General features: G+C 59.0%; 7 protein-coding genes across 9 annotated transcripts in view; 3 read left to right on the top strand and 4 right to left on the bottom strand.

Moving 5' to 3' along the window:
- LOC117647272 (mucin-5B-like) overlaps positions 1 to 228 on the bottom strand; it is a 1,942-nt gene extending 1,714 nt beyond the window's left edge. Inside the window, exon 1 of the mRNA XM_034388973.1 lies at positions 69 to 228. Coding sequence (XP_034244864.1) covers positions 69 to 113 — 45 coding nt within the window. The 5' untranslated portion in view covers positions 114 to 228. The remainder of the gene's footprint in view (positions 1 to 68) is intronic.
- LOC117647279 overlaps positions 1 to 13,347 on the top strand; it is a 24,967-nt gene extending 11,620 nt beyond the window's left edge. Inside the window, exons 2-9 of one of the 2 annotated variants that reach the window (XM_034388994.1) lie at positions 6,710 to 6,874; positions 7,233 to 7,411; positions 7,492 to 7,657; positions 8,005 to 8,112; positions 8,192 to 8,554; positions 8,633 to 8,834; positions 11,433 to 11,733; positions 11,987 to 13,347. In XM_034388994.1, the coding sequence (XP_034244885.1) occupies positions 6,710 to 6,874; positions 7,233 to 7,411; positions 7,492 to 7,657; positions 8,005 to 8,112; positions 8,192 to 8,554; positions 8,633 to 8,834; positions 11,433 to 11,733; positions 11,987 to 12,026 (1,524 nt within the window). In that variant the 3' untranslated portion in view covers positions 12,027 to 13,347. The remainder of the gene's footprint in view (positions 1 to 6,709; positions 6,875 to 7,232; positions 7,412 to 7,491; positions 7,658 to 8,004; positions 8,113 to 8,191; positions 8,555 to 8,632; positions 8,835 to 11,432; positions 11,734 to 11,986) is intronic. The other variant, XM_034388985.1, reaches the window with a different exon arrangement.
- LOC117647329 lies at positions 1,173 to 2,592 on the bottom strand. The gene is made up of 2 exons (XM_034389052.1): positions 2,241 to 2,592; positions 1,173 to 2,171 (listed from the first exon to the last, which is right to left on the bottom strand). The coding sequence occupies exons 1-2, from the start codon at positions 2,262 to 2,264 to the stop codon at positions 1,374 to 1,376; spliced, it is 822 nt and encodes a 273-aa protein (XP_034244943.1). The 5' UTR covers positions 2,265 to 2,592; the 3' UTR covers positions 1,173 to 1,373.
- On the top strand, positions 5,310 to 6,452 carry LOC117647305. The gene is made up of 2 exons (XM_034389015.1): positions 5,310 to 5,470; positions 5,552 to 6,452. The coding sequence occupies exons 1-2, from the start codon at positions 5,432 to 5,434 to the stop codon at positions 6,353 to 6,355; spliced, it is 843 nt and encodes a 280-aa protein (XP_034244906.1). The 5' UTR covers positions 5,310 to 5,431; the 3' UTR covers positions 6,356 to 6,452.
- Positions 13,344 to 18,824, bottom strand: LOC117647350. 2 transcript variants are annotated; one of them, XM_034389081.1, is made up of 5 exons: positions 18,692 to 18,824; positions 14,682 to 14,793; positions 14,023 to 14,202; positions 13,674 to 13,847; positions 13,344 to 13,597 (listed from the first exon to the last, which is right to left on the bottom strand). In XM_034389081.1, exons 2-5 carry the CDS (start codon positions 14,784 to 14,786, stop codon positions 13,430 to 13,432), a joined length of 627 nt encoding a protein of 208 aa, XP_034244972.1. In that variant the 5' UTR covers positions 14,787 to 14,793; positions 18,692 to 18,824; the 3' UTR covers positions 13,344 to 13,429. The 2 variants fall into 2 exon arrangements, with proteins under 2 accessions (XP_034244972.1, XP_034244964.1); XM_034389073.1 differs by lacking the exon at positions 18,692 to 18,824 and having other exon boundaries at positions 14,682 to 15,096.
- LOC117647316 lies at positions 15,254 to 17,211 on the top strand. The gene is made up of 6 exons (XM_034389027.1): positions 15,254 to 15,412; positions 15,486 to 15,635; positions 16,128 to 16,375; positions 16,447 to 16,614; positions 16,693 to 16,708; positions 16,895 to 17,211. The coding sequence occupies exons 1-6, from the start codon at positions 15,317 to 15,319 to the stop codon at positions 17,153 to 17,155; spliced, it is 939 nt and encodes a 312-aa protein (XP_034244918.1). The 5' UTR covers positions 15,254 to 15,316; the 3' UTR covers positions 17,156 to 17,211.
- On the bottom strand, positions 17,199 to 18,705 carry LOC117647340. Its single transcript, XM_034389063.1, has 4 exons — positions 18,589 to 18,705; positions 18,332 to 18,511; positions 18,059 to 18,232; positions 17,199 to 17,765 (listed from the first exon to the last, which is right to left on the bottom strand). The coding sequence occupies exons 1-4, from the start codon at positions 18,691 to 18,693 to the stop codon at positions 17,598 to 17,600; spliced, it is 627 nt and encodes a 208-aa protein (XP_034244954.1). The 5' UTR covers positions 18,694 to 18,705; the 3' UTR covers positions 17,199 to 17,597.

Raw genomic sequence — 18,824 nt, 5'->3', positions numbered from 1 at the left:
CAGACACTCGGGGGGTTAGTTAACAGCAAGCCAGGGCGTCGTGTTCGTCGCTTTCGGAAAGCACTCACCGCCAGCGCGGTGGCAAGCAGTAGCGGCGCCGTCCAGCGCGGCATGTTGGCGTCTAGTCGCGCGAAAGTCGCATCGCCTTTTAAGCCGCGGGCCCACCACCGGGCCTCACTTAAGTACCCTCGGGACCAGCTCTCCGCCAGGGCCGGCGCGGCCTCGGCGCTCGCCTTTTATCTGCGCCGCTCCGTGACTCGGCGTGCCACGGCGTGACACGGCGTGACACGGCGTGACACGCGTCGCGCCATCCCCCGCTGCACACTGTTTGGAGTGGCGGGGTATCGGCTTGAGCGAAGGTCGGCCCTCGAGGCTGCCGCTCCATTTCCTCCTGCCTCTTCCTCATGCACAAATTTGCGCAGCGGTTGCCATGAGAGAAAAGACCCACCGCTGTTTTTTTCCGCTCGTCGCCTTTACAGTGGCGCGACCTTTGCCGTGACTTGGGACCTCAATTGCACTCGGAGACAAGGGCGTCCATTTTTCCTCTTGCTGCTTGCGTAACTTTGAATGTGCTCGGTCGAAAGCAGCTGTAACTAGGCACATCCAAGTAGGCACGGCCACATTATGTCGTTCCAAATAATCCCCCGCCCCTTCAAGAAATGGTCCTTCAGAGTGTGTGGTGGCAGCGATCCTCCTGCCTGCCCAACTCGGGGTTGGCGATGGTGCCGCGTAGAGCTGTGATGTGAGCATTCACTCAATATGACAATGTCTGTTAGCGCTGTTGGCCGCGAGATTCGAGGGGGCAACCACATTGGATGTTTGGGGACTCAAGATTTCTTCAGGCTAAAGATTTCGTCGGATTTCGCAAGATTTTAACCGTGATTTCACTCAAAATTAGCTTGTTTTTGGCCTTTTGGGGGGACAAGATTTCAGATTTCCCAGAGATTTCTAGTGCTAAGGGGACACAAGGTTTCTATAGTGGTAGCCCCCTCGGCGAGATTAAAGGCGTTTGTTCCTAGCAGCAGGATCCGGCGATCGACTCTCAACACGTAGAATCTTTTTTCGACTGGCTATCCCTCGGGAGGCAGTAGCACCGTGGTTTAATTCTGTCTGTGATTCGGGGTACCTGATAGCTCCGGTTCCCAGACCGAAGTAAAGCAATAGGGTATAGGTAGAGTTCCATTTTTCTTTTAATTTTCAAAATTCTGAAAAGGACACAATGAGCCCGGAAGAGGCGCGTTTCAAAATGACCTTTTAGATTCAGGGTTTACACAAGATATTGGTATAAGAAGGAAAGAGATCGACTGAGAGGTAGGCCAAACTGATCCACCCCAAAGCCAGGCGGGTAGACACAAATTCCTACAATTGCTTTATTAGAAGTCATTGCGCGCAACAAGCAGGCAGCGCTCCAGGGCGGCGTCGAAGCGCGTGCCGTCGGGGCAGGCCGTGAGCACGGGGTGGCCCATGCGGCCGTCGCCGAGCTCCAGGCACTCGTAGTACAGTGTGTCGTCCCTGGCCACAGCCTGCCGCCCGCTGCGGGGGCAGAACCGCACGCAAGGGGGATCCTGCACCGAGTCCTCGACGGCCGCCTCCAGGTCCAGGCGGTGGTCGGCGGGGCACAGCAGCACGTCCACGACGCCCTGCTCGCACCGGAACGCCACGCCGTTGTCCTGGCCGTAGAGCGAGTAGGTGCGGTTGGCGTCCGGGGGGCAGTCCACTGCGGGGGCGCACGGCGTCTGCCAGGCCGGCACGCAGGACGCGCTGGAGTGCTGGTACACGGTGCTGGGCTGCACCTTGCACGCCAGGTCCCAGCCCTCGCCGTCCTGGCAGTAGCGCGAGCAGTCCCGCGCGTCGGGCAGGTACCCCGAGTGGCCGGCGGGGCAGCGGAAGGGCGACGCCGCGCTCGCCGACGCCGTCGGCACCACGCCGCAGTCGTTCTCGGGGGACATGTCCGCGACGCAGGTGCCGTTCGCGCAGTACTGCTTGTCCTCCGGGCACAGCGTGCTGGCGGCCACCGTGACGTCGACGCCGTTGAGGCGCAGGCACACGGCCACCATGTTGCAGCCCACGCACACCTGGCCCTCCTCGCCGCCGCAGACGTCGTCGTCGGCACGCACCCCCTGCAGCACCTGCAGCCCCTGCAGCACCACCAGCGCGGCCGCCAAGGCCGTCTGCAAGGACAGGGCTCCGTTAGAGGAAAAGCGGCACACCACGTTGTTGACGCCACGCGCAGTACTCACAGATAAGCGCAGCGAGTTTCTCATGATGCCAGCGGTGTGGACTGAACAGAGGCAGTGCGGCGCGCGGCCTTTTAAGCAACGCTATCTGCCGCGCCGGGCGAGGGAGGCATGGGCCGTCTTTCTGTCTTACACCCCGGAGCGCTCGGCCCCGTCGCGCACTGGGCTCCGTTTCTTGTCTTGTGATCCGAAAAGACCTCCGATAGCCAGCCGGCTGCCCGTCGCGTCGCTGCTGGGGCGTGCTGGGTGCATTGGAGGCGCTGGGTGCTGGAGAGCTCGCCAAAGCCCGAGCGCGACAGGGCGACAGCTGGTGTCCGGCACTGCCCGAGGCACTGCCCGGCCCGGCGGCATCGGACCGAGCGAGACCCTCAAGGCTCTTATCAGAAGTCTTATTTCTCTGCCCGGTGGAGCAAATTCAAACAATGAGGTGCGAGCGGGGAGAAACAAAACGCCAAAGAAAAGTTGTTCAGGGTGAACAAACAGGGCCAGGGGGAGTTTCAAGACGGCGTGGAAAGGAGGAGGGGGAATTCCTGCCGACTTAGAACTTACAGGGGACACTGGGCGGGTTGCCGACTTTCCGGGAGTTTAGCACCCCTGACGAGGAGAGGGCTGCCGTCCCCTGCCGCCCCCTACCTGCCCCTGCCTGCCCCCTGCCTGCCCCCTGCCTGCCCCCTGCCTGCCCCCTGCCTGCCCCCTGCCTGCCCCTCAACGAGTCGCCCGCCGGCGGCCAGGATGCAGACGGCCTGCATTCGGGCGTCTGCTTCGCTCTTAGAGGGTTCTCCGTTCGGGCGCGTGTTTACATCTCGAACTGCCCACCCCGATTTGGCTGTAGCCGAGAGCATGGCAGTGTGGGCGAAAATGTAGTTGAGGGAGGCCGCGTGGCGGGGCAGGGCGTGGCGGGGCGTGGCGGGGCGTGGCGGGGCGGGGCGCGGTGGAGCGTGGCCGAGTCAGGGATTGGCGACATGGCGCCCTTTCTTCTCGACTGTCGGGCATGACGCCACCGCCCGCCCCGCCCCGCCAAGCCTCTCCTTCCCAGGCCATTCTTCTCGTTTCTACGCATTCGCGTTTTCCCCGTTTTCTCGCCTTGCCGTTTTCCGGAGCCACCTTTGATACGCCGCGCCCGGGCGAGGAGCGCGAGAAGCCTCGCCCCTGCGTTCCGTGCGAGTGCGTAGGTGCAGCTCTGTGGCTTCTGTCATCACTAGCACGGGGCGGACAGTGACTGACAAGCGGGAAGACAGACAGGCAGTTAGACAGACAAATAGACAGACAGGCAGTCGGACAGACAAATAGACAGACAGGCAGTTAGACAGACAAATAGACAGACAGGCAGTTAGACAGACAAATAGACAGACAGGCAGTTAGACAGACAAATAGACAGACAGGCAGTTAGACAGTCAAATAGACAGACAGGCAGTCGGACAGACAAATAGACAGACAGGCAGTTAGACAGACAAATAGACAGACAGGCAGTCGGACAGACAAATAGACAGACAGGCAGTTAGACAGACAAATAGACAGACAGGCAGTTAGACAGACAAATAGACAGACAGGCAGTCGGACGGACAAATAGACAGACAGGCAGTTAGACAGACAAATAGACAGACAGGCAGTCGGACAGACAAATAGACAGACAGGCAGTTAGACAGACAAATAGACAGACAGGCAGTCGGACAGACAAATAGACAGACAGGCAGTTAGACAGACAAATAGACAGACAGGCAGTCGGACAGACAAATAGACAGACAGGCAGTCGGACAGACAAATAGACAGACAGGCAGTCGGACAGACAAATAGACAGACAGGCAGTCGGACAGACAAATAGACAGACAGGCAGTTAGACAGACAAATAGACAGACAGGCAGTTAGACAGACAAATAGACAGACAGGCTGTCGGACAGACGGGGTTTGCGGTCTGAAAGGACCGGAGGCGGGGAATGGAACACACAGCACCACAGTGGAGGGAGGCGTGGGCGAGGGGCGAGTAGCACAGGCACAATGCAAATCGTACCATTTCATACGCGGAGTCCTCGAGGCCGCTCGAGGCCGCCAAAGCCCAGTCAGATTGGCGGCATTAGCGGCAAATCCTGGCGAGAGCTGGAAAGCGCATGACGCAAAGCAACGTCTTCCGTGGGTCTTACACCAGTGAAAGGAACGAAGATCTGCGCCAAGGGCGGGCCTGGGGGGAGGGGCAATGTAAAAATAATTGCCTACAGGGGAAGAGCGCGAGTTTTTACCTTCCAGGCGGCTTCCAGGGAGGGGGCCGCGACGCCCTCACTGCCGTCTGCCGCAAAGCCACCCCTCCTGCCAGCCAGCCACCGTGCAGCCACCCACCGTCCGGGGACAAAGGCCCCCGCCACCCGCCACCACCCACACCCACTCATTAAAGGACTCCGCCTGTCCCACGCACGCCCGGTGAGTGCGACAAGGACGGACGAGGAGCGAGAAGGAGGAAAAGGGGGGGGGGGGCTTCACTCCAGCGCAGCCAGTCGTGCACCTCCTCGCCGGGCTGCTCCCCTGGTCCACCGAACCTCGCAGTATTGTTGAGCGCACCTCGCCGGATTATCAAAGTTGGCCAAAGTTTGTCTGTCTGCCGCGTGGCTCGGCGTGGCTCGGCGGAGGCCGGGCCGAACAACGATTCCAGAGTTGTTTGGGGGAAACTGGCTGCGAATGGTGGGAGCGGAGCTCATCAACACGCCACCCCGAGCGTGTTTTGCTAAGAGCGGTCTATTTGAGTCTGACAAGGCGCTTCTTACATTGCAGATTGATTAGTTGGTGCCGTTGGTGCGCGTATCTGGCGGCTGTCGCCAAGAGGAAAAATCACGTCCCGCGTTCTAGAGGACCAATCATCTGTGCTTTTTAATCGACCTGAAAAGCTGTTTGCGGTTCGAGGGGTGACGTGTCTGGGCCAAGGCAGGGCAATGCGTGGCTCGAAACTGCTTCGTCAACATGGTCACTGGTCTTTGTCTTCAAATCGAGCATAGATACCGACTGCACCCAGTGTGGTCGACAGTTATCGAATGCAAGGCGGATTATGCGCACAAAGATTAGGACATAGGAAATTCGGCCCTCTTGAGCGCATCAAGTGGAGGCACTCGACGGGCACGGGGTGGTGGCAGGCCGAGGATAAAAGCCCGCCTCAGACCACGGACCGGCAGACTTCAGCGGGACAGTCACCGGAAGCACAAGGACCCACAATGCACGCCCTCTACGTCGCTGTCTTGGTGGTGCTGGCGGTGAGTCGAAATCCAACACTGCCAAAGGCTTCAGGCCTCAGGTTCTCCGCAAAGCAACTCTAAACTTGATTTGGGCCCCAGGCGTGCCAGTTGGAGGCGGCGTACCCGCGGGTGCCGTCGGACCTGCTGCGCCCGGAGTACAACAAGATGCTGGTGGGGCTGCGCGCCGCCAGTGACGCCCGCTGCCACAGCCGCACCACCAGCTGCAACGACTGCAACACCGTCAACACTTGCGCCTACATTGCCGGCGGCTACACCTTCCTCAAGACCAGCCAGTGCCCCGACTCGCTGCCGTACTGCGACGACGGCAAGTGCGTCAAGGTGTCCTCGGCCGACGTGTGCACCGCTTCGCCGCCGCTCGCCACCGACTTCCAATGCAACGGCGGCGTGGGCTACTTCCCGGCGCCCTTCGACTGCACCAAGTTCTACGTGTGCACGGCCGGCGACAAGGCGTACGTCTACAACTGCCCCTCCCAGCACGTTTACGACCACGGGCGCGCCGGCTGCGTGCGCCTGGACGAGAACCCCGCCAGCTGCTTCAGCTTCAACTGCGCGCAGAACGCGCAGCAGTACGTGCTGTACGCCCCCAACCCGTCCGTGTACGCGTACTGCGTGGACGCCAACACCGCCCTGGTGGCCAAGTGCCCGGAGAACTCCCGCATGAACCCGCTCAACGGCAACGAGCCCTGCAAGCCCTACTGCTCCAGGGAGGGCCGCATCGCGGACGGCGACAACGTGCACGGCTACTACGAGTGCTTCGTCAACGCCGACAACACCCTGTCCGCGCCCGTGCTGCAGTTCTGCCCGCCCAACATGGCTTTCAACCCCGCCAACCTGCGTTGCGAGGACGAGGCAGCCAGCCCGACCCCCGCACCCGCACCCTAATTCAAGAGATGGGCACTTTGGTGCATTTTAATTTCGCTGTCAACATACAAATTCCGGCAAAAAACCATGATTACAAATAAAATTTGATACCCATATCCATCTTTCTTTTTATTTTTTGGGAAAGTTCAAACACCGTTTATGTCTTGTCGAATGTATCTCGACTACAGCACGATGTCACAATGCCCCACACTAAGTCGTTCCCGCGGATTTCTTCCCGTCTGAGTTTTTTTTAATTTGTGGAACGACTCGACTGACGCCGTGGTTCCGTCGTTCCCGCGAATTTCTTTCCGCCAGAGTTTTTCAAGTAGTGGAACGACTAGACTGACGCCGTGGTTCCGCCTTGTCGTTCCGCAGGTGGCGGCCGGTGCGAGCATCGCCAAGCGGTCCCTGTCGGCCTTGGCGCGGACCTCCCAGCTGCCCAACTCCTCCACGGCGCCCGCCGACCAGGCCGGCCACGACCAGGACCACCCCGGCGCGCACAGCGGCCAGGCGCAGAACGACAAGCGGTCCATGCTGCAGGTAGGGTGCTGCAGTAGGGTGCGCGGCGCCGCGGCCCTAGCGCGCGGAATGTGTCCGAGACAGCGTCTCTGGCGCGCAGAGTAGCGCCGGGCCAATGCCGTTCGGTTCTCACGGTGGGCTCGAAGACCGGTGGAGGCGATCAAAATTGTGCTCCAGAGTCGCTCAATGGGACCGAACCGAACGTGTGACCCCACCAATGGATTGCTCTCCGAATGAGGAATCCATTGGTGGGGTCACACGTTCGATTCGAGTCCTGTTTAGCGACTGTGGAGCTCGAAGCGCTCCAGGCCGAAATTCTAGGCCTGAATCCCGTTCGGCGCCGCGCGCCCCCGTGACCTGCAACTGGCACTTGTTGCAGGAGGAGGCCATCCGCGAGGAGCTTCTCCGGCAGCACGCGGTCCCGGCCACCGAGGCGCTCCTGTCCGCCATCATGGCCGCCGAGCGCTACGGCAGCGAGCCCAACGGCGTGGAGGAGAAGCGCTCGGTGTCCTCGCTGGCCCGCTACGGCAACCTGCCCGCCTCCCCTGCTGAGAAGCGGTAAACAACTAAGCCACACAAACTAAGCCCGCCAAAAAACAGCGCGCCACAGTGTTTGAACCACGAACTTTGGTTTTCAGATCGCTGGAGGCGCTGGCCCGCGGTGGCCTGCTCAACAAGAACTCCCGCGTCGAGTCCAGCAAGCGCAGCGTGTCCACGCTGGCGCGCGCGGGCGAGCTGCCGGGCAAGCGGTGGATGCCCCCGCATCAGCGCGAGTACCCCCACGACCTCATTGACGTCCTCCAGGTCGGCCTTTGGCGTTCAACTTGGCGCCCCTCAACCCGCCGAGGGGGTAAACACTCGAGTAATACCTCGTACACAGAAACCGTGTTTTACGCGTAATACACGTAATTGTAATACCATTTGGCCAAATGTGCCAAATTTTGGCATTTTAATGCCGTAATACACGTGTAATATCCCCGTAATACCACGTAATACCGAGTACTCTGTACACGATTTCTTGGAGTGTTTACCCCCTCGCAACCCGCCGTGGCCTCCCGGACGACATCTTGGCAGAGCGGAGTCCGGAGGGCAGGCGCCGGAGGCAGGAAGACGGGCAGGCTTTACAATAATATTGTTGGTTTTGCACGCAGCGCGAGCTGGAGGAGGAGAAGCGCAGTCTGTCCTCGCTGGCCAAGTCTGGCGGCATCACGCGGCCCGCCGAGAGCCTTTCCTTCCCCATGTCCGCGGCGGAGCAGCAGGTACGTCTCGGCCGGTCTCGGCGCACTTGCACCCTCTCACCCTCTGTCGTTACAGTAGAGCTCTTCTTTTCCCTGTCAGATGAAACGCAGCCTGGAGTCCCTCGCCCGCAACTGGAACCTTCCTGAGAAGCGCAGCCTGGAGTCCCTCGCCCGCAACTGGAACCTTCCTGAGAAGCGCAGCCTGGAGTCCCTCGCCCGCAACTGGAACCTTCCTGAGAAGCGCAGCCTGGAGTCCCTCGCCCGCAACTGGAACCTGCCGGAGAAGCGCAGCCTGGAGTCCTTGGCGCGCACCTGGAACAAGCCGGCCAAGCGCAGCCCGCCGTACGGCGCCTTCGACGAGGACGACTTCTACGCCATCAAGCGCAACGCCGCCGCGCTGCTGCGCCAGTCCAAGCTCTCCACCGGCAGCGACGGCCCGGACGACTCGCAGCGCCACGAGGAGGTGGGCGTCGAGGACTCGGGACTCGTGTCTCTCTCGCGCTCGCACTAGCATTGACTGACTGCCTCCTTCTTCCCCCAGACGGAGCGGCATGACCAGGGCCGCAGGAAGCGCTCCCTGTGGGACGAGGAGGTCGGCGAGGTGGTGGCGCCCTACGCGCAGAGCGCCGAGCAGGACTGGGACGCGGCGCCAGCGTGGTCGCCCGCCGCCGCCTGGGCCGCCTACCTGGCCAGCTACGGCGACGAGGCCACCGAGGCCGCCCCGATGCAGAAGCGCTTCCTCGGTGAGGGGCAGCCGGTGCACAGTGGAGGCACAGTTTACAGCGACTTGGGGCTGGTGGAATGGGCGGAACGCGAGGGGGGAATCACTCTAAAAATTGTGACCCGACTACTCCCTATTACGCTATTGCAGAAGTCTTATTACGTTTCCAAATATCGAGATTTAAGCTAAAATCAGACCCTTATGACGGAAAATTCAGAAAATTTTGGCTTTTACGCTATTACTATTACGCTTAATGCAAGGAATCCGACCCGACTATTACGCGAGTGATTTCCCCCTCGGCGGAACGGGCGAATGCGAAAATCGGCTAGATTAGTTCGGTGGGCGTCGTGCTGGGGACTGGGAGCCCTGACGCCTCACAGAGGGCCAGACCAGTGGAGGCAGCCAAAATCCCGGTCGCTGAACGAGACTCGACACGTGTGACCCCACCAATGGATTCCTCGTTCGGGGAGCAATCCGATGGTGCGGTCACAAGTTCGGTTCGAGTCCCATTTAGCGACTAAGGGAGAGTGGGGTAATTCCGGACACGGGGTAGTTCCGGACACTTTGATTTTCACTGGGTTTGAGTAAAGATAACTCAAAAGCCCGCCTCACGAAGGAAGTTAATCAGTTAAATATTATAATTCCAAATCGCCAAGGTAGAAGGTCAATCCGTTTGGCTGTGGTCGCCTCACGAAATTTGAGTACCATCTAAAATAGGCAAAAGCTGCATCTTTACCTCGTATTTTCATGTACTTATCGTACCTTACCGTCATGTTAAGTCCCATGACTAAAATTATATCATGTTATATGGTCTATGGACTTTACTTTAGCGTTTCGAGAGTGCTCGCATGGCTCGCCGTTTTCTTACAATTGAACATCAAAGGTTTTCACTACCTGTGGGGTAAATCCGGACAAGAAGTGTTATTTTCTTCAATTTCCCGCATTATGTTAGGGTAGTGGGTTCAAAATTGTGGACATGCATCCCCACCGTTAAGAACGATAAAGAACGAACGAAAAATAGCATTGCAGCTATGTTGAAGGGCTTTACTTAATGCAGGGTTGCCAATTTAGGGGTTTTAGTAGATATTATTTCTTATAATACGCTATGAGTAATAATCAATCACTATAGTTCGCAGCAAATGTCCTTGTACGCCTTCTAAAAGCATGCCTCACATCAAAACAAAGCGAAAGTAATCTCGAGTAGTGTCAAATTATAAGGTCGTCCGGAATTGCCCCATAGGTCGTCCGGAATGACCCCAGCCTGGGGTCATTCCGGACACGTGCAGAGCTTTTTTTAGGCGCCTATATCTCCCTAACTACTGCTGAGATTTGGCTTTCATGTATATCATTTTGAGGGTAAAGGTCCATACTTTACTCTCCTGTAATAACATTTGAGCCAAGAAGCGTATTCAAGCTCAAAGAGCAAAAAGAAAAAAAGCGTCCGGAATCACCCCACTCTCCCTTATGGAGCACAAAACGCGTCCGGGGTTTTGGCCTCTTCCACCGGGCTTCTGGGCAGCTGTGCGCCTGACGCCTGACGCCGTGCGCGCGGCGGGCGGAGCGCGCAGCGGCCACGTGGGTTGCCTGCACGCAGGCTGCATGCACTGCACGCGGCGCCGCCAGGACGCCAGCCCATCCCTTTGTTTGAGCCCCGATGGTTTGCGGCCCAGCCTGAGCACCAGGACTTGAGTTCAAATGAGTCCTGGGGTCAACCGAAAGCTCAACCTGGGACCAGGTTGGGCTCTAGGTCGGGCCTAAATACTTCGGGGCTCGAACGGGACGCGGGGCGCGTCTTGTACGCCGACGAAGTGACATAGTGTACATACGTGTGTCCGTTGTCTCTGACATTCAACGAGTTCACAAGTCGAAACGTTTTTGGATCAGTGACATGACTTCATTAATTTGTTCGTAAAATTTTTATAGTTATAGTCTCCCAGCTCAGAGCATGTTTTGGCCGGTGTTCTTGTTCTGGTTTTAGCGACTCTAACACTTTGTAGTCCCAATCTATCGTGCATTAATCATAGATTCTTGTAGCATGTTGCGTGTTGTGTCCGTCCATTAGGTTGTCTCTTTCTGCCCTTGTCGTTCTTCTTCTTACTTAGTGTGCATGGTGTGTGTCGTGTTGTCCTTCCCAATCCCCAGGCGACTGAGCGGGTGCATTCCTGCACTCCTGCGCAAACGGTACGTAAACGTCAGTGCGTCGCTTCGAGCTTTGTAAATACCGCATTGTAAAAAGAGGCCAGGCTTCACAGTCCGCATAGTACTTTGGTAAGTAAATTAGTTTCGTGCTTTATCCTTGTCGCGTAGTTCACTCTGCTAGCCAATCTGAATCCGAATCCGCGTTTCAGTAGAATGTTGGACTGTCTTCTGTGTTCTTGATTTCGACAGCAACACCGCCTTACCGCTTGAGTGTCCTTCGTGTCTTCACCGCATGTTAATCATAGCAACCGTCCCAAAAAGTGCGCAAATACGATACTCTCTACTGAAAATTGCAGTGATCCCGACTGAGGAAAAAGCTGACATTCTCTCTCGTCGGGTTCACTGTCGCTTTTTACCCGCTTGACTTGAAGCGAGTGCAGTAGCAGCTTGGGTCAAGCGGTCGCTCGCTGGTCGGCCGCAGGCTCGGTGGCGCGGACCTGGGGGCCGAGTGCGTGGCGACCCGCCAGCCCGCTCAGCGCGGCCAGCACCGCCGCCGGCCGCGGTGACGTCCGTGGTGTCGACGCCGGCCTCTCCAAGCGCCACATCGGCACCCTGGCGCGCAGCGGGATGCTCCCCGCCTTCCGCAGCCTGCGCTACGCGCGCTCCGGCCGCGCCGTCGTCGACGAGGGGCAGCCCTTGGACCAGCCCGCCGCCCTCAACAGCAGCGCGGCCAGGTTGGGCAGGTTCGGCCCGGTCAGGTACCGGCGGGTCTGCTACTACCGGTAAGAGGGAGACACACACACACCTGCACTCGCAGCTCGCTCCAAAAGATGCAGGGAGAGGTTAACGTCAAAAATCGCCAGAAATATTATGAAAACCGATGAAATAATGATAATATGATGACGATGATGATGAATGGAGATCAATAGCTATCTAAGCCTCTGGAAACGGCGACACAAATCGCCAAGGGGGTCACGTAATGATGGACCGCGATGGAGGCGGCACGAGTGTGTACAACGGGGTGCTTGTTGGCAGGGAGGATCCCGAATATGGGACGCCATCGACAAAAGACTAACGAGGACAGCAGCCCCAGGAGGCGGCGTCCCCATTAGGCTCGCCGCGCTGCGCGCCACGCAGGGGGACCGGTCCGGCCAGGGAGGATCCCAGCGCAGGGGCCGCCACGTCGCCTCCGCCACGGCCTCCGGCGCGGCCTCCACCGCGGCCGCCGTGCTGCTGCCGCTGGCCGCCGCCGTCGCGCTCCTCCGCGGAGTGGGCTCCATGGAGTAGCGCCACCGCCCCGTCACCGCCATCGCTCCTTGAGTTTTTGTTGTTTTTGTTTTGAAAAATGTAGCGAGGTTCAGTGTATCTGAATGAGTCGAATGTATCTCCTCTGAATTTCGGTAAAGATGCCCAGCACTAGTTTTTGTCGCTGAGTATAGTATAAGGCCCAAACTTGGACTTTGCCTAAGTTTTTTTGCAGAATGTTTCTCCACGTGGATCGCTACTCTATGCACGGAGCTCCACTTCTCGGTGGAACAACGGAGCGCGCTTCGCAGCGGCCTCTTCCTTTGTGTGCCTCGCGATGCTGTTTTGTTAGGTAGTTGTCGATTGCCTAGGACGCTTGCCTGTTAGGCGCTCTCAATGGGAAAATGGGCGCCTGTTGTGTATCCCAGCTTATTCGTATAGTTTTTAAAATAGTCAACGAAATTCCAAAGAAATACGACGAATTTTACGAAAAGGCTAGCTAAATGCGTAGACCAGTTTGCGAAGAAAGAATGTTATCCTCTTTTAAAGAGGATAAACAGATTTATAGATTTTCGGGGTATTTGAGTTCCCCTTCTTAAGACAACCGACTGTTGGTTCTGTCACTAGTGTAGTCGTAAAAACGAACAGCGCGTTTGCATACGGGTCGCCAGGTTGGCAGCGCACACAGTCAGCCTAGTGGCTGGAAACGCAGTGGGGCGCGGCCATGGGTGGCGAATTCAAGGCTTGAGCTCACAGTTCTGCGTAATCTTCGAGTTGTAAATTCGATGCCTTCTTTTATCTGTTCTGTGTTTTAGTCGCGTCTAATTTTCTCAAAATATTGCTTGAATTATATTCTTAAAGTAACGAATACTGCGTTCGAGATTAGTGGAAATGTAGTTGTATTTCCAAGATACTGCTCTATGACAATAAGTCTCCTATCTTTATTTTACAGTGAGCATGTAATTTTTGTAGAACTAATAAGACAATAACTATGACGATAAGGATAACTAAACGAATGTGAAAATGTTTGGATGAAATTGTCTGGAGACGGCAATTGCCCTGAACTTGAGAGGTGGAACGTTAGTTGCGTCACCAGCGACTTCTGTTTGTAAACTTTGAAACACGACAATAAAACTTAAAGAAAAACGACACAATGTTTGTGACCTATAGTACTTCTTTCTAACCCGATCTTTCCCTACCTCCTTTTTTTTCAACGCTGATTGTCAACCGACTCTACAGCTTGGGCACGGTGTAGATGTCGGTCATGAAGCACATGATGTTCCTGGGCTTGGCCTCCGTGCCGAGGTTGTACCCGATCTCGGTGCGCCAGGTGCCGTACTGGAAGATGGGCAGCCTGGGGACGGTGAAGTTGACGGGGGTCTCGTCCGCCAGGTAGACTCCCTGCAAAGCAAGACCGGTCAGGGAAGCTCGAGTCCGGGGGCCGCAAAAGCCTGGAGGCGAAGGCAGGTGGAGGTACCGGGGGAATGACGCACGGCGATTTGAGGAGTTTCTCCGGGTCCAGCTTGTAGATGGACCGCACGAAGCCCGGCATGTTCTCCGCCGTGGCCCTGCACATGCCGTTGGTGAACTTGAGGATGTGCGCGTTGTCCTTCCACTGGTTGTTGCTCCTGGACGCCGCCTTCAGGTACATCTGCAGAAGGAAAGCGTCGAACAACAGAGACGCTGTCTTTCACATCTTTCATTACCGCCGTGGCACGGCGAGTGCGCTGACAGTGCGCTGACTGTGCGCTGACAGTGCGCTGACAGTGCGCTGACGGCGAGCCACAGGCTAGGCGGCTAGGGGTGCAGGCCTTCGCGGTCCTCACCCAGCCCTTGTTGGTGAGGGGCATGGCCACGGTGACGTTGCCGGTTATCTTCTGCAGCTGGGTCTGCGAGTCGATCTGGCGGTTGCGGTGCTGGGACACCTTCACGTTCAGCTTGACCAGGTCCTCGGACTTGTTGTCGAGGCAGTCCGTGAACGGCCCCATCACGGGGATGAAGGGTCCCTGCGGAAGAAGGGGGAGTTAGAGCGGCGTCGCGCAGTGTGTCGGAGGACCGGCGCAGGCGGCCAAAACGCGTTTTCAGCTCCAGGGTCACAACCCAAGGACTCGAACCAAACGTGTGACCCCACCAATAGATTCCTCGTTCGCCGAGGGGGGAACAGCTTTCCACATTCGTTGTACAAAATTTGACCACATTCCACATTCAGGAGGCAAAAACGCCTGTAAGTAGGCAACATGTGTGGCAAAAAAGCAAGAAATCTTGCACATTCTTGCACATTCACACAATCATTGTACACAAAATTTTACAGTGGGTCACCCCTCGTCGTTCGGAGAGCATCCATTGGTGGAGTCACTCGTTCGTTCTGAGCCCCATTAAGCGACTCTGGAGCTCAAAACACGTCCGGGATTTTGACCGTGTCCACCAATCTTCTGTCGCGTCGTCGGCGTCTGGGAGAACGCGGCGACACGGGGCGACACCTCACCGCGAAGGAGTTGATCCACTTGGCGGCGGAGGCGGAGTAGCTTCCCTGGCGGCGACCGGGAGGGCCGCCCCACAGGAGGACGGCGAGCAGCAGCGCTCTCAGCATGGCGACGCTGGCGACGCGTCCACTGCAAGTGGCGTCCCCCCGGGCGGCGCACCAGGTCGCGGAGTGCGTGTCCGAGCCTTACATGTTTTCCAGGCAGCTCGTCAGCTGTCTGTCAACGCCGGGCGACGTCGGCCAAGGCCGCTCGTGTGCTCACGGGTACTGTCACTGCAGAATCAAAACGGGTGACTCCAAGTCCAAATATCAGCCCCGGAGATTTGAGCCTGATAAAAAGAACGCGGTTTTTTGGTTTATTTATTCTTTTACAACAAGACCGGGACCGATACCGAGCGATTGTTAGCTTTTGCGGCTGCCAAAGTCGATTCAAGCAAATTTTTTTAAATTAATTTTCAAGCAAAAAATATAGACAGCTGCAGGATAGCCCGTCGCAGCTTCGGCGCCTCGACTGCCGTGCGGCCTGCCGGGCCGTGGCGAGCCGCGCAGCCGCGCCTGCAAAGCTTCTCTTGAATGAGAGGCGGCAGTGCCCTGGCAGTGCCCTGGCAGTGTCGTCGCGGCGCCGACACGTGGACACCATGGTGGGCGTCGAGCCATTGAAGCTAGTTGAGAATGGGGAGCAGGCGCAGCGGCTGCTGCAGGCCCTGGCCAGGGACCTGCCTTACTCCATCCACGTGAGTAGAATTCGCAGTGCAGGCGCCATCGTCGGCGAGTGCAATGCCGTCATAGCGGGGGGTGGTGCCGTAGGTGACGAACATCGTCGAGAACCTGCTGGAGTACAATGCGGCGGGGCACCTGGACGGGGCCCCTGAGCTGCGCCGTGCTGCAGTGTACCGGTACGCGGAGGACGGCGACGCCAGCGACGGCGACGCGACAGTGGTCACCGTCTGCAAAGTCGTAAGGACTCGAGCCTTGAGCGAGGCCAGGGCCACGGCCAGGGCCACGGCCAGGGCCACGGCCAGGGCCACGGCCAGGGCCACGGCCAGGGCCACGGCCAGGGCCACGGCCAGGGCCACAGCCAGGGCCACGGCCAGGGCCACGGCCAGGGCCACGGCCAGGGCCACGGCCAGGGCCACGGCCAGGGCCACGGCCAGGGCCACGGCCAGGGCCACGGCCAGGGCCACGGCCAGGGCCACGGCCAGGGCCACGGCCAGGGCCACGGCCAGGGCCACGGCCAGGGCCACGGCCAGGGCCACGGCCAGGGCCACGGCCAGGGCCACGGCCAGGGCCACGGCCAGGGCCACGGCCAGGGCCACGGCCAGGGCCACGGCCAGGGCCACGGCCAGGGCCACGGCCAGGGCCACGGCCAGGGCCACGGCCAGGGCCACGGCCAGGGCCACGGCCAGGGGCGGGCAGTGCGGCCGGTAACGGCTGGTGGGCGTGCCTCAGGGGCCGCAGTACGTGACGGTGTGCTTGCACTCGACGGACACGACCAACGCGGCGCTGCGGCGCGTGCTGGCGGACTCGGCGGTGCTGCCCTGGGGCGAGGACATCCACTTCGACAGCGTGCACGAGCGCTGCGTCCCCGTGCTGCTGGAGGAGGTCCGGGCGCGCGCCGATCCCGCTTCCCCGCCCAGACTCTTCCTCACGGACAAGATGTACCTGCCCAAGGAGGAGGCCGTCAACATGGACGTCAGGTAGGCAAGGCCAGGCAAGGCTGTCCCCCGGTTCCCCCCGCGCTCCAGACTAACGCGTGCTTGGTTTGCAGCTGCCCGCCCGGATACGCGCTGCTCCCACTGGAGGTGAAGCACGCCGTCGCCGTGGCGTCGGCCTGGGGCAGCAACATTTGGCCAGGCGCCCTTGACATGGTCAAGAGCATCCTGATGAGGCACCCGGGAACGGTTTGGGGTGTGTTCCCCGCGGACCAGACAGGAGGTAGCCAAACGACCGGAGTCATTTTCGTGGCACGGATCCCGCGGCCGGTTTCATTGATCCAGGAACGCCTCTGTCCAGGACAGCCCGCGGCTCGGTTTCATTGATCCAGGAACGCCTCTGTCCAGGACAGCCCGCGGCTCGGTTTCATTGATCCAGGAACGCCTCTGTCCAGGACAGCCCGCGGCTCGGTTTCATGATCCAGGAACGCCTCTGTCCAGGACAGCCCGCGGCCGGTTTCATTGATCCAGGAACGCCTCTGTCCAGGACAGCCCGCGGCTCGGCCCGCGGCGCAGGTGGCGGGGGAAGGGGGCTTCCTGCGGATGCTGTTCACGGCCGAGGAGCACCGCCGCAAGGGCCTCGGCGGGCTGGTGACGCGCGCGGCCTGCAAGGTGCTGGCGGCGCGCGGCAAGGACCTCCACTGCAACATCGACCGGCCCAACCCCGCCTCCATGGCCACCTTCACCAAGCTCGGCTTCAGGAGGCTCTGCGAGTACACCTACGTCGTGTACTTCGCGCCGCGGCAGCCGCGGGCCACTCCTTGACGGGCACTACCAAGCTGGCTGCCAACAAAAAGAAATTAAATTACTGTTTTTTTTTAAGAACTGTTGAGACATTTTGACCCAAACGAGCGCAAGCCGTCTGGAGGACTTGACAACAGTCGCACGTGGATTAGCCGAGGCGCACCGCACTATCAGCACTTGTTATCTCGGAAGGACCTAGCCAGGAACGCATTTTCGGATGGTCCCTTCCCCCTCCCTTCCCCTCTGCCTATCAGAAAAAGAGGGGTGAGGATGGCTTTCGAAAAATTGGTTCCTGGTTCCCCTCCTTGAGAAATCGGGCAGTTCGCACAGTTCAAAACAGTCGTAAAGTCACAACAATTTTTCCAACAGAACACGCGTGTGGCTCGTTCCGAGTTGACAGCGTTGGCGAGAACAAGGCGACGTACGCTGCGGACGCGCGCGGCGCGGTGGCACGCGGTGGGAGCTACAGCTTGGGCACGGTGTAGATGTCGGTCATGAAGCACATGATGTTCCTGGGCTTGGCCTCGGTGCCGAGCACGAAGCCGATCTCCGTGCGCCATGTGCCGTACTGGAAGACGGGCAGCCTGGGGACGGTGAAGTTGACGGGGGTCTCGTCCGCCAGGTAGACTCCCTGGAAAGCAGCTCACAGTGGGCCAGAGGTTCGGGTGGAGGCGGCCGAAACTCTAGACGCGTTTTGAGCTCCAGGGTCGCTAAACGGGACCCGAAACGAACGTGTGACCGCAGCAATGGATCCGTCGTTCGGAGAGCATTCCATTGGTGGGGTCACACGTTCGGTCCCATTTAGCCACTCTGGACCTCAAGAGAGTCTTTGGCTGCCTCCGGCACGGGTCTTCTGGCCCACTTTGCAACGGCAACTGTCAAGGAGTCCGCCAATGAAGCCAGCAGGCGCTGAAGTAGAGTTACCGGAGGGATGACGCACGCCGAGTGGCGGGCTTTGTCCGGGTCGATCTTGTAGATCTGCCGCAGGAAGTCGGGCAGGTTCTCCGCCATGGCCCTGCAGATGCCGTTGCTGAACTTGAGGACGTGTGCGTTCTCCTTCCACTGGTTGTTGCTCCTCGACGCCCCCTTCATGTACATCTGCGCGGCAGAAGGCAACGCATCGGGTGACAAAGTCTAAATATTTTTAAAATCGCAACACCTGGTTGGTTGGGGGCTGCAGGCCTTCGCGGTCCTCACCCAGCCTTTGTTGCCTATGGGTACGGCCACGGTGACGTTGCCGGTTATCTTCTGCAGCTGGGTCTGCGAGTCGATCTGGCGGTTGCGGTGCTGGGACACCTTCACGTTCAGCTTGACCAGGTCCTCGGACTTCTTGTCGAGGCAGTCCGTGAACTGCCCCACCACGGGGATGAAGGGTCCCTGCGGAGGAAGGGGGGATCAGAGCGGCGGCGTCGGCGGCGTCTTGGGCCACGCGGCGACACGGGGCGACACCTCACCGCGAAGGAGTTGATCCACTTGGCGGCGGAGGCGGAGTAGCTTCCCTGGCGGCGACCGGGAGGGCCGCCCCACAGGAGGACGGCGAGCAGCAGCGCTCTCAGCATGGCGACGCTGGCGACGCGTCCACTGCAAGTGGCGTCCCCTCGTGCGTCACACCAGGTCGCGGAGTAGTGCGTGTTCAGAGCCTGACATGTTTTCCAGGCAGCTCGTCAGCTGTCTGTCAACGCCGGTAAAC

The sequence above is a fragment of the Thrips palmi genome, unplaced genomic scaffold (assembly GCF_012932325.1).
Source record: "Thrips palmi isolate BJ-2018 unplaced genomic scaffold, TpBJ-2018v1 HiC_scaffold_10, whole genome shotgun sequence".
Taxonomy (NCBI): Eukaryota; Metazoa; Arthropoda; class Insecta; order Thysanoptera; family Thripidae; genus Thrips; species Thrips palmi.
This window is presented reverse-complemented; position numbering and strand designations above follow the sequence as displayed.

Coding starts and splice junctions, on each gene's coding strand:
- LOC117647305 (XM_034389015.1), top strand. CDS start 5,432: ATGCACGCCCTCTACGTCGCTGTCTTGGTGGTGCTGGCG. Junction 5,471..5,551: donor CTGTCTTGGTGGTGCTGGCG/GTGAGTCGAAAT, acceptor TTTGGGCCCCAG/GCGTGCCAGTTGGAGGCGGC.
- LOC117647316 (XM_034389027.1), top strand. CDS start 15,317: ATGGTGGGCGTCGAGCCATTGAAGCTAGTTGAGAATGGGGAGCAGGCG. Junction 15,636..16,127: donor TGGTCACCGTCTGCAAAGTC/GTAAGGACTCGA, acceptor GGCGTGCCTCAG/GGGCCGCAGTACGTGACGGT. Junction 16,376..16,446: donor GCCGTCAACATGGACGTCAG/GTAGGCAAGGCC, acceptor CTTGGTTTGCAG/CTGCCCGCCCGGATACGCGC.
- LOC117647340 (XM_034389063.1), bottom strand. CDS start 18,693: ATGCTGAGAGCGCTGCTGCTCGCCGTCCTCCTGTGGGGCGGCCCTCCC. Junction 18,233..18,331: donor CCATAGGCAACAAAGGCTGG/GTGAGGACCGCG, acceptor TCTGCCGCGCAG/ATGTACATGAAGGGGGCGTC. Junction 17,766..18,058: donor CGGCGTGCGTCATCCCTCCG/GTAACTCTACTT, acceptor GCTGCTTTCCAG/GGAGTCTACCTGGCGGACGA.
- LOC117647329 (XM_034389052.1), bottom strand. CDS start 2,264: ATGAGAAACTCGCTGCGCTTATCT. Junction 2,172..2,240: donor GAAACTCGCTGCGCTTATCT/GTGAGTACTGCG, acceptor CTGTCCTTGCAG/ACGGCCTTGGCGGCCGCGCT.
- LOC117647350 (XM_034389081.1), bottom strand. CDS start 14,786: ATGCTGAGAGCGCTGCTGCTCGCCGTCCTCCTGTGGGGCGGCCCTCCC. Junction 13,848..14,022: donor CCCTCACCAACAAGGGCTGG/GTGAGGACCGCG, acceptor TTCCTTCTGCAG/ATGTACCTGAAGGCGGCGTC. Junction 13,598..13,673: donor CGCCGTGCGTCATTCCCCCG/GTACCTCCACCT, acceptor CTTGCTTTGCAG/GGAGTCTACCTGGCGGACGA.